The sequence below is a fragment of the Calypte anna genome, chromosome 1, assembly GCF_003957555.1.
Source record: "Calypte anna isolate BGI_N300 chromosome 1, bCalAnn1_v1.p, whole genome shotgun sequence".
NCBI lineage: Eukaryota > Metazoa > Chordata > Aves > Apodiformes > Trochilidae > Calypte > Calypte anna.
Window position 1 is genome coordinate 1,957,157 of NC_044244.1, and position 24,327 is coordinate 1,981,483.

A 24,327-nucleotide genomic window follows, 5' to 3' on the forward strand; every position below is an offset into this window, starting at 1 on the left:
CTCAGCAAGACAAGAGGGCAGGGTCTCAAGTTGTGCCAGGGGAGGTTTAGGTTGGAGATTCGAAAGAATTTCTTTCTGGAGAGGGTGATCAGGCATTGGAATGGGCTGCCCAGGGAAGTAGTGGATTCTCCGTGTCTGGAGCTATTTCAAAAGAGCCTGGATGTGGCACTGAGTGCCATGGGCTGGGAACTGCAGTGGGAGTGGATCAAGGGTTGGACTTGATGATCTCTGAGGTCCCTTCCAACCCAGCCAATTCTATGATTGTATGATTCTATCTGGAACTCTGTTTTAAGTCTCCACGAAGCAATTAATTTCTGCAATCCCAGAGGCCTTCCTGGGTAATGAAGAGACAAGTTCAGGAAAAAACAAAACAAAACAACAAAACAAAAGCACAAAGTGGAAACAAAACAGCTTCCTTCTGCTTACCAGAAGCATCTTAGCTTGCTAAAACCAGATAAAAATCATTTTCATTCTTAGTTATCCATAGGTTTTTCAAAATCAAATGGGGTGAGGTTCTGCCCTATGCTGTGCCAGGTTTGGAGACTTTTTAATCCTGTGACCTTGTCACACTAATACTGTCTCCTAGTGAATAGGATTTTTCCCATCAGTAGGAGAAGACCATGGGCACTACACTGACCTGACTCTGCAGGGTTTCAGGATGACTCTGGGCTTGCCATGCTCTGAGCTGGGGGTCCCTGTATTCACAAATGTCCCATGGACAAAGGTTTTATGCCTGACCTGCCAGAACTCAGCATTGGGGACACCCCAAATGGCCCAGAGCTGCCGCACCAGTCAGGATCTGCCCAGAAAACCCCAACCCTTGGTGTGTCCTGAGTGCTGGGACAGCTCTGCCACTGGTCCTGGGGACCAGGGAGAAGGTGATGGGGACAGGAGGGACAAAAATACCTTTGGGTGATCTTGAGCAGGAAGAAACCCCACCATGGGCATCACACTACTGCCAGGGAAGATCTCTGGATGGTGTCAACTTGTAAAGCTCCCTGAGTGTGGCTGAAGGAGACTGATGCTGTCACTCCCTGGGAGAGAGAGGGACAGGGGTAGGGTGAGCATCACCAGAGAGAAGGGGTTGAGTTCTTTTGAACAGAGTTCTCTGTAGATAGAAATTAAATTGCATTATTGATGAGACATAAAAAATATTAATTAGTTTTGGCTACTCGACTGTTACAATTTATCTAAGCTAATTATAAATTCTTAGTTCTGCTCAGGAGGGATGTTCTATTATTGTCCATTGTAACAGTGTCCTGAGCCCATCATCCCTGCAGTGTCTCAGGTGAGGTTGGATGGGGCTTGGAGCACCCTGGGCTGGTGGGAGGTGTCCCTGCTCATGGCATGGGGTTGGAACTGGATGAGCTTTGAGTTCCCTTCCAATCCAAACCATTCCATGATTCTATAATTACTGCCACGTAATTAGGTTTTTCCTCACCGTTTTCTTCATGGAAAGTATCAGGAATGCTGCCATGCTGAGAGCATTTGCTGCAAGCATCTGAGTGATCAGGAGGGATTAAAGGAGAGTGTGGCTGTAGGGCAGGGGAGGGCATTCTCCTCCTCTGCTCTGCCCTGGTAACGCCACATCTGGACTGGTGCTGGGCTCCCCAGTTCAAGAGAGACTGGGATCTACTGGAGAGAGTCCAGAGGAGGGTGACAAAGATGTTTGGGATATTGGAGCATCTCCCTGGTGAGGAAAGGCTGAGAGAGCTGGGACTCTTCAGCCTGGATAAAAGAAGGCTGAGGGGAGCCCTTGTTCATGTCCCCAAGTATCTAAAGGGTGGGTGCAAGGAGGATGGAGCCAAACTCTTCTCAGGAGTTCCCAGGGACAGAATGAGGGGCACCAGGCACAAGCTGGGCCATGGGAAGTTCCATTGAAACCTCAGGAAAAAAACTTCTTTGCTGGGAGGGTGCCAAGGCACTGGCCCAGGCTGCCCAGGGAGGTTGTGGAGTCCCCTTCTCTGGAGATATTCAAACCCCCCTGGATGCAGCCCTGGGTAATGTGCTCTGGGTGATGCTGCTTGGACTGGGTGATCTCTGGAGGTCCCTTCCAGCTCTGAGCATTCTGTGATTCTGTTACAGCTTGATTTCTTCAGCACAGACATTTCTTGGACTCACCATGGTAGCAGTGGAAAGCTGTTGGCCCACGTAATCTTAGGCACATAACTGAGATGTCTTCTGTAGCACTGCAGTTGCTCTGAGTTGCCTCTGTAATTCCTGATGGGTATTACCTAAAGGGTAGTTCAGGTTTTGGGTGACTGAATGAAACTTACTTTGAGTTTAGGACTAGAAGATGATCCTCTAGAGGGAGATGTGGACTGTGCTCGAGCCAGAACTTGTGATACCTGTAACAGAAATATCACTCAAATCATGCAGCATTCGGCCAGTTCTAGTGTGACTTTTGGAAGGGTCTTGTACACTGATGTCCTTCAAAGTCTGAACACAAACCATCTTCTGGGTTGCACCAGAAAGACCTCATGTTTTGCTAGAAGAGTGATTCTGCCAGCTAAAAGCACCAGTAGGTTGTTGTCATAAACTGGATGAAGCACTTCAGAGAGTGACCACAAGTTTTGTACTGTGTTCTTCTGCTGAAACAATTTGACAAAAACACTGGTGCAAGATATACTAGATACTGAAATGTTTCCAGATGCTCTCCAGCTGGAACAGACATTTATATAAAACTGAGAACATAACCTAGGTATAGAAACCTTTCCATGCAAGTCATCTGTCCAGCCACAGAGAAAAGAACGGATGGAGAGAGCATCCCAAAAGCAACGAGGAGTTCAGCTCCCTCTGGGATACACAACTGTGTCTGCTTTGAAGATAAAGATGTTCTAGTAAGCAATCAGTTCTACAAATGATAATCTGAGTTTTGTTTTGTAGTGACCACTGTGTTTCTCTTTACAGTACAGGTACCCCTGTGAGGTTCTAGAGAGTGAGGGAAGGCAGGGAAATATTCCAAGCTTATCCTGTTGCCTCTTGCTCTGGAGCAGCACTTCTGGATTTCAGCTTCACCCATCAGTATGTACAGAATGCCTAGAAAAATATTCTTGCTGTGTCTGTGAGCTTGCAGGCCCTTTCTGCAGATTTTCAGAATTATTTGCACAGTCATTGCCTGGAATTGATCAAATCAGGTGTTTTCTTTTTCTTATTGTCAGTCAGGAAGGAAGGCTGAGTTCACCAGCTGAACAGGCAACCTAGATAAGATGGGTTTGGGAAAGAAGTTTTATTGTTCCAAAGATTTAGTATTCAGGCATTACAGAGTTGAGTAAATTTTAATTGTGTTTCTAACTCTATGTTTAATAAATAGACCGTGGAGAAAGGGGGGAAAGAAAAGGGGTGGGGGTTGTGAGTAGTGGGAGGAAAAAGAGGAAATGAGACCATGAATCAAACCTGGTCTTGGAGATGACAGTCAGGCTGACTACAAATTCTGGAGGTACTGATGGGAACCACACCAGTCAGATAAAAGTAAATCAACATAAATAATCACATATTAATATGAAAGAATGTTAATAATTCTGTTTTAAAGTCCATAGGGAAATCTGAGGGTTCTGAACTGCATTAACTGGGTAAGATTTGCAACAGCTACCTGTAGCTAGTGCTGCAAGGTCTGGAATTCAGGCTGTGGAGAGTAGAGGGATTTCCAGGGTGATATAGTCAGAAACCAATACAGAGAGCATGGCAGTCAATAAAGACCAAAAAAGTATCCCAGATATGCTAAAATTGATCTCAAGAAAGTTGTGGTGGTCTGCAGAGAGCACCTATCACCTATGACTCTGACACCCCTGAGAAATCCAACCTCACTCCTATGATGAGTATCATAGAATCATAGAATTGGCTGTGTTGGAAGGGACCTCAGAGCTCATCAAGTCCAACCCTTGATCCACTCCCACTGCAGTTCCCAGCCCATGGCACTCAGTGCCACATCCAGGCTCTTTTGAAATAGCTCCAGACACGGAGAATCCACTACTTCCCTGGGCAGCCCATTCCAATGCCTGATCACCCTCTCCAGAAAGAAATTCTTTCTCATCTCCAACCTAAACCTCCCCTGGCACAACTTGAGACCCTGCCCTCTTGTCTTGCTGAGAGTTGCCTGGGAAAAGAGACCAACCCCCCCCTGGCTCCAACCTCCTTTCAGGGAGTTGGAGAGAGTGATGAGGTCTCCCCTGAGCCTCCTCTTCTCCAGCCTCAACACCCCCAGCTCCCTCAGCCTCTCCTCAGAGGATCTGTGCTCCAGTCCCTTCACCAGCCCAGTTGCCTCCTTTGGACCTGCTCCAGGACCTCGATCTCCTTCCTAAACTGAGGGGCCCAGAACTGTAGTATGATGTGTTGAACTCACTTTTAATTCTTTTTTCCTCAAAAGAATGAAAGAATGCTAATTCATCATTATTTATTGATCAGGTTGTTAACCTTGCTGACTCAGGAAAGCAGACTGTGCAGATACAGCCTTCAGTGTGGTATCAACTGCTAAGTGCTGATGCTAAGGTGCTGCTGAGCTTGTGGCAAAATTCAAGCATCCTCTTGTCTTGAGCTAATGAGAATAAAGAGAGAGTGTGAAAAGTGAAGCAATGATTGAAGCATCGATTCCAAGATGTGCCAGGAGCCTTCAGCCTCTGCAGGACCTGAACTGGGATTTAAAAGCTGTGTAGATCTGGTGCTGAGGGATGTGGCTCAGCTGTGGACTGCACAGTGTTGAGTTAAGGGTGGAACTTGATGATCTTAAAGGCTTTTTTCCAACCAGAACAATTCTGATTCTATTTGTATAACCAGGCCTTCAAACATGTTTGGAAAAACTCATCAAGAGGAATTCCCTACTCAGTGCTTGTCAGACCATACCTGGAGTTACTGTGTTCAGTTTTGGTTCCTGCTGTACAAAAAGGATGTGGACAGGCTGGAGAGGGTCCAGAGAAGAGGCATGAGGATGATCAGAGGACTGAAGCACCTTCCCTAAGAGGAGAGGCTGAGAAAACTGGGTCTGTTCAGCCTTGAAAAATCTTACTGGACACCTCATGATGATGTTTCAGTTCTTAAGGGGCAGCCAACAAGAAGATGGAGACTCCATGTACAAGGAATCCCATGGACAAGGGGCAATGGGCACAAGTTGCTCCTGGGGAGATTCCAATTGGACACAAGAGGAAAATTTTTCCCCCTGAGGACAGTCAGACATTGGAATGGTCTCCCAGGGTGGATTCCCTCACTTTGGGAAGTTTGAAGTCTCAGCTTAATGGGTGCTGGGACATCTCAGATCAACAATAACATGAGAAGGGTTGGAGCAGATGATCCTGGAAGTCCCTTCTCAGCTGACATTCTGTGATTCTATGAATTTGCTGGTTAAGCTTCATTCATCCTGTGTTTATAGATTCATAGAATCAGAATAATTTGGGTTGGAAGGAAACTGTAAAAGTTACCCAGTCCAACCCCTCTGCAGTCAGCAGGGACACCCTCAACCAGATCAGGATGCTCAGAGCCTCCTCAAGCCTCACCTTGAATTCCTCCAGGCATGAGGCCTCAACTACTTCCCTGGGCAACCTGTTTCATTTTTCCACTAAACCAGCACTGAATTTTGTGCCAGCAGAAGCAGGATTTGGAACCCTGGGAATGTTAAATTATTAACTCCTGAAATCCCACCATATGCAGCAGGCACTGCTGGCTGCTGCATCCAACAAGAAAGAATAATTCCTAGATTTTAAGAACTTTGCTCTAAAGGTCCTTGCTGCTAAAGAGGAACCGAGGAACTATCAAAATCCTTCCATGCTGAACATTTCTAAGGCTGCTGAGGGAGAAGCAGGGAAAGTCACAGGGTACAACACACTCACCATGACAGTGACTGAGCAAGATGATCCTCTGCGGAACAAAACCTCACAGCAGGTGTGCAATGACCCTTTATATGCCACCTCACCCATCAAATGTTGCCATGGGATTTCTGAAGTGTTGAGAGAGGAGTCTGAAATTCACCAGTAATTTGTTCCTGAGCTCATTACAGTTTGTTTGGGAATGTCTGGCAAGGCTGTTCCTGACTGCTCCTCAGCTGCACATCTTAATGAATAATTTGAGGATTAAGCACTACCAAAAAGATTTCTGCCACAAAGGAGGATGTCCAGGCAAGGACAAACTAAGGCTTTGGAAAACAGCTTTGCTTTTTAACAGAGACTTTTTAATCTGGACATAAAACCATGCAGGGGGTGTGGAAAAGCAGACAGCACAAGAAGTGAATGCTTTTAACCTATTAATGCTTGTTTTTTTCAGGTACACAATGAACTACCTGAAGTTTACCAGTTTGAGACAGATTTTTCTGCTTGCACAATTCAGGAATGGGTTCAGATCAATCAGGAAATCAGAAGCAGTTAATGGGTTTGCATTGATTTCTATTTCTGATTCTGCTCTTGCATTATCTTTTTTCCTGGCAGAAATGTTCCCTCTACCAAGCACTGAAGAGAACTGATACAGGGGACCATTGTCCTGCTGCTTTGGCACTGAGTGACCTTGGCCTTGTCACTTTGTCATCGGTGTCTTTAAAGAATTTGGAGTAGGGCACAGGTATGGGAGGTAACAAAGGCATGAAAATTGCCTGGCTTGGCTGCACAGAACTCCTGTAGACTGATCACAGAATCACACAGAATCACAGAATTGGCTGTGTTGGAAGGGACCTCAGAGATTATTGAGTCCAACCCTTGATCCACTCCCACTGCAGTTCCCAGCCCATGGCACTCAGTGCCACATCCAGGCTCTTTGGAAAGATCTCCAGACACGGAGAATCCACTACTTCCCTGGGCAGCCCATTCCCATGGCTGATCACCCTCTCCAGAAAGAAATTCTTTCTTATCTCCAACCTAAACCTCCCCTGGCACAACTTGAGACCCTGCCCTCTTGTCTTGCTGAGAGTTGCCTGGGAAAAGAGACCAACCCTCCCCTGGCTCCAACCTCCTTTCAGGGAGTTGGAGAGAGTGATGAGGTCTCCCCTGAGCCTCCTCTTCTCCAGCCTCAACACCCCCAGCTCCCTCAGCCCTCTCCTCAGAGGATCTGTGCTCCAGTCCCTTCCCCAGCCCAGTTGCCTCCTTTGGACCTGCTCCAGCACCTCAGTCTCCTTCCTGAGGGGCTGAGGGGCCCAGAACTGGACACAGGACTCAAGCTGTGGCCTCCCCAGAGCTGAGCACAGGGGCAGAATCCCTTCCCTGGACCTGCTGGCCATGCTGTTCCTGAGCCAGCCCAGGATGCCATTGGCCTTCTTGGCCACCTGGGCACACTGCTGGCTCCTCTTCAGCTTCCTGGCAATCCAGACTCCCAGGTCCCTTTCTGCCACTCTGTGCCCAGCCTGGAGCTCCCCATGGGGTTGTTGTGGCCAAAGTGCAGGACCCGGCCCTTGGAATGTTGAACCTCATCCCGTTGGGATCATCCCAACTCTCCAGTCTGTCCAGGTCCCTCTGCAGAGCCCTCCTGACCTCCATCTGATCCACACTTCACCCCAGTTTAGTGTCATCTGCTAAGAGTGCACACTTCTGAGGAGTAACAAATTATTCTACACTGAGCTCTGATTTCATGTTTTGAGTACTGCTGCTGCCTGTACTAGTTAGTTTACACTAGGTTGTATTTTTCCACATAAAGCAGTGAAATATGTGTATCATATTCATAGGCACTCCTCTTAAAATAAGCACTTATGACAATATATGTTGCTTGAAGTTATACACAGAACAACTTCTTTTCCATTTGCAAATTGCTTGTGAGAGTTGTGAACCAGACAAGAGTTTATTTGCCAGCCACTAGCAATTGATTTTTGTTGTAGCCTTCTCTAGCATTAATTTCTCAGACTTTTTTTCATCTAGCAACATCCTTGAAAGAGCTCTCAAAAATATTTTACAGTCCACAGAGAAAAGACCCTGACATATAGACAGCCCTGGCCTGCAGCAAACAGTCTTTCATTTCCACCCATTATAAAGGAGCCATAAATTCTGGGGTCTCTCAGTCCTACTCTTCCTACAGTCAGTGAACTTTACAGACACATCAGAATCACCCAAAGCAATTCTGAGATGGAATTCTGCCTATTTGCCCTTTTCCTCCCTCCTGAGATCTATGCATATGTTGCAGCATTCTGTAATTCTCAGTCATACCAAACAATCACAAAACCCCTTGTCTGTTGCTGTTGTTAAAACCTGAATTCCTAAATATAAATATTTGCTTTCTGCTCAGGAAGACAAGTGTATTTCCTCAGAACTCTCCCAGAAGAGGTACAAATATGTTAGAAGAGGTGCTTTGGATTTGGAGATGGGCATTTCTGCAACAGCCACATTGCTAACTGAATAAATACACTTCAACCCCCTAAAAAAAAAAATCCCTGGTGCAGAAAAAACCCAAGAAAATTCATTCCCCAGTTTGTTGGTGCTTGTACTACATCAAGACAGAGAGATGCATCATTCATTGATTCCCTTAAAAACATACAGTTACCAGGGTGTCAAATTCATCCCAGTGCTCCCTCACAGAAAATAGTTTAATATCTATAAAAAGCAGCATAAACACCACGTCACATACCTCAAGAGAGTGGCTCATATGTCCTTGATATATTTTTTCAAGCAATTTTTATTTGGTAGTAAAGTGGCTATCAGCCAATGCTTCAGCAATATCTTAAGCCCCAAGGAAGGCAGAAACTGCTGAAATGTCAGCTGATACTTTACATCCAAATAAAAATTGCTTGCAAATATATCAAGGACATGTGAAGCATTCTGTTGATGCAACCAACATGATGTTTGCCTGGATTCAGAGAAATGAAACCCATCACTTGACAGGGGACTGCAATAATCCCTTGGGATCACTGTGTAAACACACTGGGAAAAGTATCTTTAAAAGAAGAGTGGAAGGCTTTGGTGTCACTGGTACAAACAGGCTCTCCTTCTTTGCACCAAAGAGATGAAGGACTTGAAAGGGACAGAAAGAAAAGAGGAAGTTTCCCAAATATCTTGGATATTATATTATTATTTCTACATTCAAGCAGTGACAAGTCAGTGTCAGTGACTGTGACTTCATGAGATAAAACAAGTGAAAGATGGTGGGACAGAAAAAATAAGATGTGGAACCATAGAATAGAATCAGAGAATCATTAAAGATGGAAAGGACCTCTGAGGTCATGAAATCCAACCACCAACCCAACACCAGCCAATGAAACCATGTTCTCATGTGTCACATCCACATGTTCTTTGAACACCTCCAGGGATGGTGACTCCACCACTTCCCTGGCCAGCCTGCTTCAGTTCCTGACCATTCTTTCTATAAAGAGTTTTTCCTAATATCCCCTGGCACAACTTGAGTCCAATTCCTCTCATCTTATCACTGGTTACATGGGAGAACAAACCAACCATCAACTTGCTACAACCTCCTTTCAGGTAGTTGTAGAAAGTGAGAAGCTCTCCCCTCAGCCTCCTCTAACCTGGACAATCCCAATTCCTTCAGTTCCAGAACCTTCACCAGTTTTATTGATCTTCTTTGGACATGCTCCAGCAACAAAATGTCCTTCTTGTAGTGAGGGGCCCAAAACTACCTGTAGATATTAAAGATAATAAATAGTTAATATATTTATATAGTCAATCTAGTCCTATATTCCAGCTCTGTGAAGGTACTTCTTCCCTCATCTTTAGAGCAGGGAAAGTCCAGGATGTGTCTGATGCCATAGGCACCCAGAATGCAATACTTTTTGTGAGATTGTACACTACAGAACACCTTTTTCTCCTTTCAGACATCTTCCCAGCACACACCTTTGAAATTCTGCCTATCCAGGCAGGCTACAGGATCTACAGGTTGTGGGGTTGGAATTTTAGTTTGCAGAACAGCCACACCCAGGTGCACTTTCTCTCATGTAGGCTAAAAAGTAAAACGTTTGATCATAGAATCATAGAATGGTTTGGGGTTGGAAGGGACCTTAGAGCTCATCTCCAACCCCCTGCATGGGCAGGGACACCTCCCACCAGCCCAGGGTGCTCCAAGCCCCATCCAACCTCACCTGAGACACTGCCAGGGATGGGGCAGCCACAGCAATCCTGGGAAATTTATCCCCAGGATAATCTGTGTGAGGGCTGTGCTTGGGTCAGGTTTCTGTCATCTGGGTCCTTTCAGCCCTGTCCCCTTCTGCAGGGTCAGAACCCCCCAGGTGGGTCAGTTAAATCAGCTGATGGAAGGACTGAAGTTCTCCCATCTTTGGGCATCCTGATGGACACTGGATGCAAGGAGATCCAAATGCCCCTGGTTTGTGCAGCTCTGAAACACTCCCTGGAACAGCACTTGGGGCTTTTATATCTCCGTTGGAGACAAACCCCAAAAACATATTTTCATAGAATCACAGAATGGTTTGGGTTGGAAGGGACCTCAAAGTTCATCCAGTCCCAACCCCCTGCATGGGCAGGGACACCTCCCACCAGCCCAGGGTGCTCCAAGCCCCATCCAACCTGACCTGAGACACTGCCAGGGATGGGGCAGCCACAGCTTCTGAGGGCAACCTGGGCCAGGCTCTCCTCACCCTCAAATTCAAGAATTTCTTTCCCATCTCCAACCTCAATCTCCCCTTTCTCTCCAAGTTTTAACCCATTTCCCTTCTCCTCTCCCTACCCCCCGTGTCCAAAGCCCTCCCCCAGCTTTCTTGGAGCCCCTTCAGATATTGGAAGGTTGCTCTAAGCTCACCTGGGAGCCTCCTCTTCTCCAGGCTGAACAACCCCAAGCCCTCAGCCTGGCTTCCCAGGGAGGTGCTCAGCCCTCTGAGCATTTCATAGAATCATAGAATCATAGAATTGGCTGGGTTGGAAGGGACCTCAGAGATCACCAAGCCCAACCCTTTTACCACCGTTGCGGTTGCTAGACCATGGCACTCAGTGCCACATCCAGTCTCTTTTGAAATATCTCCAGACACGGAGAATCCACTACTTCCCTGGGCAGCCCATTCCAATGCTGGATCACTCTCTCTGAAGAAAATCTTTCTAATATCTAACCTAAATTTCCCCTGGCACAACTTGAGACCCTGCCCTCTTGTCTTGTTGAAAGTCGTCTGGCAAAAGAGACCAACGTCCACCCGGCTCCAACCTCCTTTCAGGGAGTTGGAGAGAGTGATGAGGTCTCCCCTGAGCCTCCTCTTCTCCAGCCTCAACACCCCCAGCTCCCTCAGCCTCTCCTCAGAGGATCTGTGCTCCAGTCCCTTCACCAGCCCCATTGCCTCCTTTGGACCTGCTCCAGCACCTCAATCTCCTGCCTGAGCTGAGGGGCCCAGAACTGGACACAGGACTCAAGCTGTGGCCTCACCAGAGCTGAGCACAGGGGCAGAATCCCTTCCCTGGACCTGCTGGCCACGCTGTTCCTGAGCCAGCCCAGGATGCCATTGGCCTTCTTGGCCACCTGGGCACACTGCTGGCTCCTGTTCAGCTTCCTGGCAATCCAGACTCCCAGGTCCCTTTCTGCCACTCTGTGCCCAGCCTGGAGCTCCCCATGGGGTTGTTGTGGCCAAAGTGCAGGACCCGCCACTTGGCCGTGTTAAACCTCATCCCATTGGAATCAGCCCAACTCTCCATTTGAGTGGCTCACTCATTTGAGTGGCTCTGCTGGAGCTCTGTGTCCTTCTGATGCTGGGCATTCCAGCGGGATAAGCAGAAAATCCCCTCAGAGAGTGTCTGTGCCCTAACGCACCATGAGGGGCGGTCACGTCCTCACAGCCCGGGTAAGGAAGGAACTACACTACCCAGCAGGCACCGCGCAAGCGCAACGCTCCCATCCCCCGCCTCCTGCCGCGAAGCATCCTGGGAGTTGTAGTCCGCCCACCCCGGGGAAACTCGAAACCCAAAAAGTTTCCCGATCCTTTCGGATCCGTCTCCGCTCTGGAACTGAGGGGTGCGCCGTTTCCATGGCTACCTTCCCGCAGCCAATAGGGAGGCAGGTTCTAAAGGGGAGGGGCGGGGTGTGGAGAGCGGCGGGCCAATGAAAGGCGGCGTTGTTGCGGGGCGCTCTGGCAGCGGAGCCCCGGCAGTCTCCTTGGGGCCGTCCCTGGGCCTGGTGCGCTCCGGGCCAAGATGGGCGGCGGGACCAGCACCCGGCGGGTCACCTTCGAGGCGGATGAGAATGAGAACATCACGGTGGTCAAGGGCGTGCGGGTGAGAGCGGTGTCGGCCCCGGGATTCGGATTTTTCTCCCCGAAACCCCTGCGGACCCTTCTCCGAGCTGGGCCCGTGTCCGTCCCTGCAGCCCCCTCTCCTACCCCCCCCTCCCCTCAGCCCTTATCCCCTCCATCCCCCCCCCCCTCCAGTCCCTTTCATCTTCCTTCTTACTCCCTTCTTTTCTCATCCCTTCTGCCTCAGTGACCTCCAAGCCCTTTTATCCCCTTCACTTTTTTTTTGGGTTTCTAGAGGAGCAGGGAAAGCCGGGGGGCAGTTTAGAGGTGTCTGTCGCGACAGAAAGCTGTCGTGAGGCAGCTTTACCCCCAGACTGGTGACAGGCAGTGGGACACTTGATAGCAGAGATGTCCAAGCAGCAGAGCTTGGGGTTGTCTTTCCCTGACCTCTACAGCTGAGAGCTCCTCCCTTTTCCCATGGTCTGCTCTCCAACATGTGGTGTATCTGCCTTCCTGCCATCCTGCAGGAACATTCCTGGTTTTTCCCTCAGTTTCTGGCATGCTGTTACCTGGAATGTCCCGAGAGGTTGTTTGTGACACAAGGTGCCTGGGGAGAAAACTTGCAGCTTAGAAGTTTTTTGGTGTATTCATAGGATGGGTTGGGGTGGAAGGGATGAGCTGGGGGATCCAGTTGGTTGGAGGATCCAGTTGGTGTGAGGATCCACTTGGTGTAAGGATCCAGTCCCAGCCCTCTGCCATATAGGCAAAGACATCTCTCATCCAGCCCAGGTTACTCCAAGCCCCATCCATCCTGACCTGAGACACTGCCAGGGATGGGGCAGCCACAACTTCTGGGGGCAACTTGGCCACCCAGGGGCTCAGCACCCTCACCCCAAAGAATTTCTCCCTAATGTCCAGCTGTTTCAGGAGTTGGAGGTACTTGGCTCAGTCTCACACATCGGTGTGTGCTGACAGTTTTGGTGCCTCAGTTTTTCAATCAAAATCCTTCCTTTCAAACTCCCCCTCAGAACAAGGGAGTTCTGCCACAGGGCTGCAACTGTTTGGCATGGAGGAAAAAAAATATCCCATTGGTTTTTTTACCTCCTGGGTTGAGTGCATTTTAGAGACCAACTCAAACCCAATCTTGATGCTGAGGTGATGTCCTCACAAATCTGGAGCATTTAAAACATCCAGGTCCTCCTGCATTTGCCTCCTCTGAAGATGATGGAATTGTGGAATGGTTTGGGTTGGGAGAGACCTTAAGGATCATCCAGTTCCAACCCCCTGCATGGGCAGGGACACCTCCCACCAGCCCAGGGTGCTCCAAGCCCCATCCAACCTGGAAGATTTCCAGGGATGGGGCAGCCACAGCTTCTGGGGGCAACCTGGGCACCCAGGGGCTCAGCACCCTCACCCCAAAGAGTTTCTCCCTCCCTCCCTCCTCAAGAAAGAGAATCCTGGAATGGGTTGGCTTGGAAGAGAACTGAAAGCTCAGCTCATTCCAACCCCCCTGCCATGGGCAGGGACACCTCCCTCCCAGATTGCTCCAAGCCCCATCCAACCTGGCTTTGAACACTGCCAGGGATGGGGCAGAGACTCTTTTCCTGGGCAACCTGGTTCTAAAGCTCAGCACCCTCACCCCAAACAATTTCTCCCTCCCTCCCTCCCTGCCTGCCCAAGATCTCCTCTCCATCTCCCCTCTTGCAGCTGGAAACCCTTCCCCCTCGCAGGGTCCCATCCCTCCAGGCCCTTGTCCCAAGTCCCTCCCCAGCTTTCCTGGAGCCCCTTCAGGCACTGGAAGGTGCTCTGAGGTCTCCCTGGAGCTTTCTCCAGGCAGAACAACCCTCATTTTTATACCAGGGTTGATAATAAGTTGTCTTGTATTTTATATTACTTCTCAGAGAGAGAAGTGTTGCAGAAATAACCATGATAACCACTGCTGCTTTTTTTAGCATAATAATATTTTTCACTTCTGGTTGTTAGTGCTCTGATATACATGACAGGAATGTAAGTGCTCACAACAAACTTTTATCTGCTCTGAAACATCCTTAAATACTGAGAAAATGTATTGGAATTTCTCTGAAGTTTCCTGCATCTTGAAATAAATGCATGTAACAAGAAGAGGTAGCTTCACAAAATAAATGATGTTGGTCAACAGGGCATCCACCCACAAGTGCATCTTTTTACACATGTAAAACAAACTGTGAAATTGAGGGTTTTGAGGCTGGGGTGAGGAATCTTAGACTGAAAGTATTGTGTACTTTAGGTATATTTTAGTTTATACATTATTATTTTAGTTATTTTGTTTTAGTTTACACATTTCAGCAAAGTCTTTGTAATACAGATTTCTACCAATGAGAGGTCATGCTGTAGGTTTAATGAAGGATTGGCTAATTAACATTAGTTCTCACAGGCAGTTAAAACATTATTTTGGGAAGAGTTGCACTTCAGGGAAGCCAGTTGAAAATTGGGAAACAAAAGGTTTCATGTTATTTCTTTAATTTTGGTTATTTTTTTTTCCATGGGATACAGTAGATCTGAAACTGGGCATTACTCTCATTCTCTGTTTAATTTCTGGCAGTGTTTTTTGGTCCATGTTTCAACACTGGGATGAATTCAGTGTCTGACTACACTTGTTGTGAGCACAAAGGATTTTGAGGGCTTTGTCAGGCTGAAGTTCCTCCTGGGTCAAGTGCTCTGGTGTGGGGTTTGATGTCACTGATTTATTACAAACAGCACCTCAAAGGCTGTTGATTCCCTTACCTTTCCTGAAACCCTGTATCTTATTGTATCAGCTTATGGTGTTTTGAGAAAGCCAAAAAAAAAAAAAAAAAAAAAAAAAAGGAAAAAAAAAAAAGAGCAATACAAAGTTTACTTTCTACTGTCTATAGCATTTCAGCAGCTGGCGTATTGTCATGGCTGTGCCTTTTTTTTTGTTTAAACTTAATTTTTTTGTGGAAAGAATCATAGAGATGGCTGGGTTGGAAGGGACCTCAGAGATCATCAAGTCCAACCCTCGATCCACTCCCACTGCAGTTCCCAGCCCATGGCACTCAGTGCCACATCCAGGCTCTTTGGAAATAGCTCCAGACACGGAGAATCCACTACTTCCCTGGGCAGCCCATTCCAATGCCTGATCACCCTCTCCAGAAAGAAATTCTTTCTCATCTCCAACCTAAACCTCCCCTGGCACAACTTGAGACCCTGCCCTCTTGTCTTGCTGAGAGTTGCCTGGGAAAAGAGCCCAACCCCCCCTGGCTCCAACCTCCTTTCAGGGAGTTGTAGAGAGTGATGAGGTCTCCCCTGAGCCTCCTCTTCTCCAGCCTCAACACCCCCAGCTCCCTCAGCCTCTCCTCATAGGATCTGTGCTCCAGTCCCTTCACCAGCCTGGTTGCCCTCCTTTGGACCTGCTCCAGCACCTCAATCTCCTTCCTGAGGGGCTGAGGGGCCCAGAACTGGACACAGGACTCAAGCTGTGGCCTCACCAGGGCTGAGCACAGGGGCAGAATCCCTTCCCTGGACCTGCTGGCCACGCTCTTCCTGAAGAGGAAGAGAAGAGAAGAAGAGGGAGAAGGGGGATAAAGGAGGAGGAATAGACTGCCTGTGTTTAAGGGTTCTATTTTTCTGTTTTTTCAGCTCTCTGACAGTGTCATTGATCGGATGAAGGAGCCCTCTTCACCCAGTGGGAGGCGCCTACACAGATCTGGAGCAGGTATGCCCATTATGCCCTTGTTTTCTGTTTTTAAAGAGAGGAAGAAAATCAAAATGTGCCTTTCAGAGACTTGTAATGAACTCATTGCCATTTTGTGCAGATGATTTTTTTTGACATTAACATTTTTACTCATCTCCTTTTGAGCAAGGCAGTCGTTTGTAGGCTTTTAAAGGAGTTGTATTACTCTTTATTTTCTTCTGACTCACAATAAAGTGCAAAGCACAACTTTTTATTAGGCTTGGTTTTTCTAAGACATTATGCATTGTTCAAGGCCTTATGTCTTTAAAAAAAAAAAGCAATATTAAAAGCAAGCATCTGTTTCAAATATGTATTGAGTTCTGAAGTGAGAAGCCTTACACACTTAACCAATGCTGAATTTTAGTATAGTGAGCTTCTCTTGAAACAGACCTAAACATTAAAAGAATGTGTTGTTTTCCTATCATGGAATAGTGGGAAGAAGCTGATGGAGATGGATGGCTCAGGGTGATGGCTTTTTTAACCTTTTGTATTTCATTACTGTGGTTTGTTCAAATGCATCAAACAAGAACATTCCAGGCAGCCTGTGCTCTGATTCAAAATACTTCAGCACAGTGAAGACCATGGAGGTGCTGAAGGAGTGAAAAGGAGTGGCAGGGACTGGAGCAGGTGATTTATGTTTTTCAACTGTGTGAAAGCTGCAGAGTTCAAGTAAAGCACCTCACCAGTGCTCCAGAAATATTAATGATACCAGGATCCTGTAAAGGCCTTTTCCCTTGATCCTTACAAACCATCCCACCAAAACTCAACACTCTGATTTAGAAACAAGTCCTCTGGCAGTTGTTGGCCTTGCAGGAAGACTTGAATGAACAGAGGACAGCATATTGCTTTAATCTGAAGCAAAAAGCTGATTTCCTGTTGCTTACTTGAAGGTGTCTGTATCCAAGCTGGGCTCACTCTCTAGTCAGTAGAAAAAGACCTTTTGGGAGACAATTTGTCTGCTTTTTTGGAGAATTCTACTTCAGGATGAGATGAATTCCCCCTCTATGAGTACTGAGGTGAAGAGGTCAGGTGGAAGCATCTGTTGATGTCAAACAAATCCAGCACAAGATGTTTTACAAATATTGGGGCTTCCCAATGTTGCTGTTTCAGAAGGTTTTTTTACTTTATGAATAGGGAATCGGTGTCATAGTGAAGGGAAGGAAAATACAAGTACTAAAAATGACTGAAACTCTCACCTGGCTTGTGAAATTTATTTCCCCAATAAAATCACTTGGTATTTAAGACTTGCTGGAGTGGTGTTTGAATGGAGCAGGGGTTTGGGTTGTGTATGGACTGCCAGGTGGTCCATCTTTTTTTCTTTTTAAGTTGCAGCCTTTTCACTATGTACATCTATTTTATTGTGGTGAAGAAATTACTGTAAATAAAGGATTTATAGTAAATAATACTTGCACTTCCTACCTGTTTTAATGGCAGTGCTTGTTGCTTTTTTTTTCATCCTTAAAATCTGAGGGATGGAAGCAGTTTTATGAATAAGCATCTGATTTTTGGGATGTAGTGACTAGAGAGGAAGGCTGCAATACCTCCCTAATTCTTTGCTGATTCACTGCATGTACAGATCTTGGTCCTTTATTTTCTTTTCTTTTTGTGTGTTGGAAATAGTGCTTATTATTTATTGAAGGTTCTCTGAATTGCTTGACCCTTTGCAAGCTTGGGAAACCTTATATGTGTTTCTGCTCCAAGAAGTAGTGATTTAGGTGAAGTGCTTGTATTTCCCCAGGCAAGTGTAATTGGTGTTATACCTCAGTTGCTACAATAATTTTTATTTAGAAGGATTAAATTATACTTAAGTATGTGTTACTGTGCTACTCATTCTTTTCTCCTTGAATGTTTTTTTTTTTTATTAAGAATTACATATATTCAGGATCTTTGATGCTGGAAGAACAGTCAAACTCCTTGTTTATTTTGTAGCTCCATTTAACTTGGCAGAAGTTGTGTTTGTCTGAGGTGTCATTACAGGATGGGTGCTTGCTTCAGAGCTGGTGCTCTGGTCACTTGATACTGAACTATTTTCTTGGGTCTGGGGCTGGATCCCAAGTTTAGGATCTTCCTTCTAGGATGCAGCAGAGCTGGGGCTTGGTTTCTTGGTAAAGCTTCTTGTCCTGTTAATCAGTGCCCTGAGGAGTCCAGGCAGCAGCTTCCCTCCTATTTATGAATCTGGTGACAGTAACTTGGTTTTTCTGACTGAGTGGACCACTCATTGCTTCTGAAGAGAGTTTTCCATGGATTGGTGGTGTTTGGAAGTTGACTCTGGCTTCTGGATTACCAGAACTTTTGAGCTTGACAGTTTGTTAGGTTGCATTTATATCTTTATATGTTCCAGACAAATAACATTTTTTTTTTCTTCTGTAGAAAGATGTCTAGAGTGAGGGAAAACCATTACAGCTATTAAAAAGACCTTTCTTGAAGTTGAGTCTTTGATAGCTTTTGGTGGAGGAATAATGGATTACATTACATGAAAGAAAGTGTATCTTGTTGCTTGCCAATATATGATGAATTTATTGACTTCAGTTTGGGGTTGGAAAATGAAATTACATACACTTACAATGAAATCTGACATCTAAATACTACATCTTAAGGCATCCTAGCTTGCTGGGATCATTTTCTGACTTCTGAGTAATATTAAATGCACTGAAATATTTAACAAGTGTAAAATCTTTAAAGTATGTCTGTAATTCCTAAAGCAATATTGATGAAAACTAATTTGGTCAGACAAAGAGAACTTTGTGTATATTATACCTAGAGCTTCAGTCATGAGAGACAAAGGGAATGATTTGATTCATTTTAGCTTAGTGGATATCTGAAAAGCTAATAGTCTATTATCAAAAATAAAGAACAAATGTTTAAGTTATCAAGGGTCTCTGCATCTCAGGCAGACATTTTTTTCTCTTTGCAGAAGGAGATTATGCTGAGGACACAAAGGGAGTTTTTTTCCTTTTAAAAACTGTACTATGTTCATGAAAACAAATCAGTAAAGGACCCATGCCATAAAATATTTTGTTATATAGGTGAGTAATAAAGTGGGCACTGCTGAAGCCTCCTCAGAAGTTAAGTCAGACCTGACATTTTTTCAGTATTCCAGTGGAAAAAAACCCACATTTTCTTAGCTTGTTCATTTCATAGATTCATAGAATGTCAGGTTGGATGGGTCCTAAAGGATCCTCAGAAGGCAAGGGACCTCAAGCTCCAACAGGATGTCTGAAATGACACCTTTTAGTGGTGTCTCTTGGTGGTGTTAGCAGCCCAGGGTGTCTTAATTCAATCAGAAATGTGTCAGGAAATATTGGTGAGATACACAGGAATGGGGATTTGAAGGATTAGGTTCTAGTTGGAGCTAGAGCTGGACTTCAGCTGCATTTTAGGAGATCAACTTTCAGTTTATGAAGAGAGTTTGTTGGGATCCCATGGGAGGCAGCTCTGAGGGATATGCTCAGGAAAGGTGTGAGGTCCGTAAGATCAGCTTCTTCCTAAGTCAGGAATGGTCCATTCCAGTGCTGAGCTGGTTAAACTGGGAGCCCGTGGTGCATCTCCAGTGTGAAAGGAAGGGTGGCTGCAAAGACAGAGTACCAAGTGAGTGGATTTGGGGATAAAGGAGGGGTTTTAAGTGTCATTTACCTCAGTTTCAGAAGGTATTCAGCACTCTCTCTCATTGATCTTACACCCAAAATGGTGCAGTGTGGGTGAGTGGTCAACAAATGAAGGTAAAAACTGGTTGGATGGTGAGAGTCATAAGATTGTTGTTCATGGGTCATAATCTTAGGTGGAGTTGTGCAGAAGTTGGTCCTGTTTACAGCTTTATTGGTGTCCTGGAGGAGGAACCATGGAATTGTTCAGGTTGGATCAGGTCTCTAAGGTCATCCAGTCCCACCTTAAGGTGGAGTTTGTGCTCCTCAGTGCAGATCCTCCCAAACTGGAGAGGTCACATTCAATATTCTTGAGGGCAGGGACTATCCAGAGGGATCTGGACTGGCTGGGGGAAAGAACCAAGAGCATCTGGATGAAATTCAACAAGGACAAGTGCAGGGAAGTGCTGAGGAAGGAGCAATTCCTTTCTGTAACCTTGCTGAGAAGGAGCTGAGCAGCCTGGCAGGCAGCATGGTGTGTGTGAGGCAGCTTTCTGCCCAGGTGGCAAAGAAAGATAAGAGCATCTTAAGATATCTCACAGCCCTGGAGATAAGGCTGTATGAACAGGACTATGGCTAGTAGATAGAGGGAAGTGATAATCCTCTTCTGTTCAGCACTTTACAGATTGCATCTCAAATGCTGCATCCAGTTTTAGGTCCCCCAGTAGAAGCCATTGATCAGCTCAGCAAAGGTTGGAGTGCCTGAGAGGCTGAGGAAACTTGGCTTGAAGAGGAGGTTCTGAGGAGCCTGAAGAGCAGCTTTTCCATGCCTATGGGGCTTCCTAAGGAGCTGGCAACAAGTTTTTCATGATGTGCATCCTATGAGGGCAGGAGGCAGTAGATGTTGAAGCAGGAGAGATTCAGGGTGGAAATAGGGAAAATCTTTGTGATGATGAGACCAGTTAGGCACTGGGAGAGGTTTCCCAGTGAGGTTGTGCAGTCTCCATCCTTGGAGACTTTCAAGACATGAGTGGGGAAACCCCTGAACAATCTGGTGTGACCTTGAGGCTGACCTTTGGGCAAGAGAATTTGACCAAAATGATTTCCTGAGGCCTCTTCCAACCTGAACGATCCTGTGGCTCCAAAGAATTTGGGAGGTTAATGGAGTTAAATCCAGCTGACCACCAGTGGTGTTCCCCAGAACTCTGTGGTGGGATGAGTTCTGTCTAATACCTTTATCAATGATCTCGGCAAGGGATAGACTACACCCTCATTAACTTTGCAGGGGATACTAATTAGGGTGGGATTGTTGATCTGCCTGAGGGTAGGAAGGCTCCTCACAGGGACCTGGACAGGCTGGGTCAATGGGCTGGGACCAATTGTTTGAGGTTCCACAAGGCCAACTGCAGGGTCCTGCACTTGGGTCACAAAAACCCCAGGGAACACTACAGGTTTAGGGAAGAATGGCTGGAAGTGCCCAGCAAAAAAAGGACCTGAGAGTGTTTGCTCACAACATGAGCCAGCAGAGTGCCCAGGTGGCCAAGAAGACCCAGAGCATCCTGGCTGAGACCAGCAGAACCAGGGAAGGGATGGTTTTCTTATACTTGACACTGGTGAGGCTGCACCTTGATTCCTGGGGTTACTTCTGGGCTGCTCTTGACAAGAAGCATGTCCAGAGAAGGACAAGAGAGCTGGGGAAGGGTCTGGAGCACAAATCTGCTGAGGAGCAGCTGAGGGACCTGGGGATGCTGAGCTTGGAGCTGAGGGGAGACCTTCTGGTTCTTTGCAACTCCCTGAAAGGAGGTTGAAGCCAGGGTGAGGTTGGTCTCTTCTGCAAAGGAACAAGCAATAGAAAAAAGAGGAAATAGTCTGAAGTTGTGCCAAGGGAGGATGAGATTAGATATTAGAAGAAACTTCTTGATTGAAATGGTTATCAAACACTGGCACAGTGCTGAATCACCATCCCTGGAGGGATTTCAGAGCTGTGTAGATGTGATGCTGAGGGATATGGTTTAAGCATGAGACCTGGTAGAGTTGGGTTAGTGACTTGATGATCTTCAAGGTTTTATCCAACCAGAACAATTCCATGATTCAATTCCATTTTAGTGGTAGGGTGTGAAAATAAAAAGAGCAACAGAGCATTTTCAGTCCTTACAATGTGTGAAATGACCATTATGAGCATCTGACCTGATCTTTTGCAATGTGAGGCTGAAAAATTTGAGTCATTGCCCTTGTTCCTTGTCTGTCTTTTAGAAAGCTTTTTTTTTTTTTTTTTTTTTTATTTTTCTTTTTTTGAAGAACTACATCATGTTCTGATAGTACTCATAATTATGGATGGTCAGATGCTGCCTGAAATAAAGTGAAACTGGAATACCTCATGGTAAAACTTGAGAGGCTCTGTCTTATTGCTTGTAACTTGGAATTGTTTTGTGTTTTCACTTTTTGTGAGTATGTGGAGGTTTACAGAGCTAGGCTTAATTTATGCCAGCTAAGCAAGAATCTGCAAATAAATCCCATCACTTCTGTGCCCTTTAATATAGTAATTGTTTTCATCTACCTTTTTGTTGCAACAACACTTCTGCTGTGCATAAACTAAAAGAAGTAGAATGATATTTCTGTTATTTTAATTTTTTTTTCTCTTGTATAAATCCACTTATTTTTAGAAAGAGAAAACAAACAAACAAACAAAACCTGAGGCTTAGCAAGACATTTTGGTGCAGGATTTTCCCTGCTGTTTATCTTGCTCTGAGACACCATAAATCTCAGGCAGTTCCTGGCAGTCACTGACATGGATTTGCAATCTTCTTTGCTCCAGCAGCAACCAGGAGAGCTTGATCTCACCATTTCATCGAATCATAGAATCGACTGGGTTGGAAGGGACCTCAGAGATCATCAGGTCCAACCCTTGATCCACTCCCACTGCAGTTCCCAGCCCATGGCACTCAGTGCCACATCCAGGCTCTTTGGAAATATCTCCAGACACGGAGAATCCACTACTTCCCTGGGCAGCCCATTCCAATGCCTGATCACCCTCTCCAGAAAGAAATTCTTTCTAATCTCCAACCTAAACCTCCCCTGGCACAACTTGAGACCCTTTGTGCCCTCTTGTCTTGCTGAGAGTTGCCTGGGAAAAGAGCCCAACCCCCCCCTGGCTCCAACCTCCTTTCAGGGAGTTGCAGAGAGTGATGAGGTCTCCCCTGAGCCTCCTCCAGCCTCAACACCCCCAGCTCCCTCAGCCTCTCCTCACAGGACTTGTGCTGGATCCCTTCACAGCCTCCTTGCTCTTCTCTGGACCTGCTCCAGCACCTCAATCTCCTTCCTGAGGGGCTGAGGGGCCCAGAACTGGACACAGGACTCAAGCTGTGGCCTCCCCAGAGCTGAGCACAGGGGCAGAATCCCTTCCCTGGACCTGCTGGCCACGCTGTTCCTGAACATTTGCTAATGTTTATTTTGCCCCCCTCTAGGTACAGGTCTGTGTGCTCTTTAGAAGGAGGTTTTAAACTTAACCTGGTACCACAAACCTGTGTGAGTTAATTCATGTAGAAACTCCCAGTCAACTGGTGTCTGGACCACTGGTAGCCTGGAAGACCACAATTTGCATCTTACAGAATAATAATTGGGTTTGTTTTTAATAAAGGTTTAGGTTTGGTTTCCCTCTGACCTCTGGGGACAGAAAAAGAATAGTTTTTCAAAAGGGATGCAGAGGGTTTTGTGAGAACTACTGCTGCCTTGTGGTTGGAAGCCTCTGATGTAGCTGTCATGGCAAGGATACATCCTAAAGGATCTTTGTCAGCTTTGTTGGGTGAGGTTTATCCTACTGCTCTTTGAAGGCAGTAGCTTTAGAGTGTAATGGAGAGGAAGGGCAGCTTCATCAGAAGCTGCTGACACCAGCTCAGGGTATTTATTTTTTTGATGCACAATCTAAATTTAAGCAAGCCTTCTTGGGTATTCTTTCAGGTGCTCTCTCCTGCTCTCCTGTGGCTTGCTAGATTGCCACTTGGTTGTCACTGAGTTTCTTGGAGGTAACTTTATTTTCAGTGATGTATATTGATATTTTTTGGGTTAAAGGTTTGCTATTGATGGAAGTATTTTATTATCAAAAGGTGAAATGTCTTGTAACTCACTAGACTGCTAAAGATGCCAAACTTTTAATGCTGTCACAGTAACAGCAAATCTTTAGTTGAGTCTGACATTCGTGTCACTCGATTGCAGGAGTGTAGGGATGATAGAATTCTGCAGGGGAGATGAAGCAAATACTGCATAAATTAAAGTTCTCACTGGCTGTGTCATGCAAGGGTTCTGCATCCACTTTCAGGTGGATGTGGATGTCCTTGTAAAATGGAACTAAAATTAGAAGGATAAGCTAGGGAATAATGCAACCTGTACAGCTGTTTTCTTTTAGTTCATAGTAATTTGGAGTTCAGGAAGAGATTAGTTCACTCTGTGTCCTCATAGTACTGTATTAATTTAATCAAAAAGATGCTGAATAATTAATAGAAGGTTCAGAAGGCATGATGAGAATGTTAGAGTAGGGAAAACTAATTTAATTGTTTAAAAGATTTGGGTTGTGGAATAGGGAAGAAAATAAATGATTGTCTAAGAGGAACATCTTAAATGTTATGAATGTTCATGTTGCATATGAACAGATAATTTTTCTGGCATGAATGAAAAAGCCTGGATGTGCCTGGGTTACTCTCTCATACTGTTTGCCCAGAATTTCCTCAGTTTCAAAAGTAGCATTTTGCTTCTTCACTGAAATACCATTTTGGAGATGTCATCAAGACTGGGCCTTGGGGCTGTCCACTTGAATTGCCTTTTGAGTTCTGAAGCATCTTGTGGCAAAGCAGATGTTTTAAACAAATGTCAAAAGGTAGAACAAGAATGGAGGTGTCAGGGTTTAACACTGCCCTGGCAATTAAACCGAGTACCAGATGCTGTCTATT

The 24,327-nt window shown here is 45.9% G+C and overlaps 1 protein-coding gene across 2 annotated transcripts in view; it reads left to right on the top strand.

Annotated features, from left to right (window-relative positions):
- The first annotated feature begins 11,958 nt into the window (after positions 1–11,958).
- The window catches only part of CHCHD3 (coiled-coil-helix-coiled-coil-helix domain containing 3), a 194,554-nt gene continuing 182,185 nt past the window's right edge, over positions 11,959–24,327 (top strand). The window contains exons 1-2 of one of the 2 annotated variants that reach the window (XM_008493056.2): positions 11,959–12,116; positions 15,710–15,785. In XM_008493056.2, coding sequence (XP_008491278.1) covers positions 12,036–12,116; positions 15,710–15,785 — 157 coding nt within the window. In that variant the 5' untranslated portion in view covers positions 11,959–12,035. The remainder of the gene's footprint in view (positions 12,117–15,709; positions 15,786–24,327) is intronic. The other variant, XM_030457356.1, reaches the window with a different exon arrangement.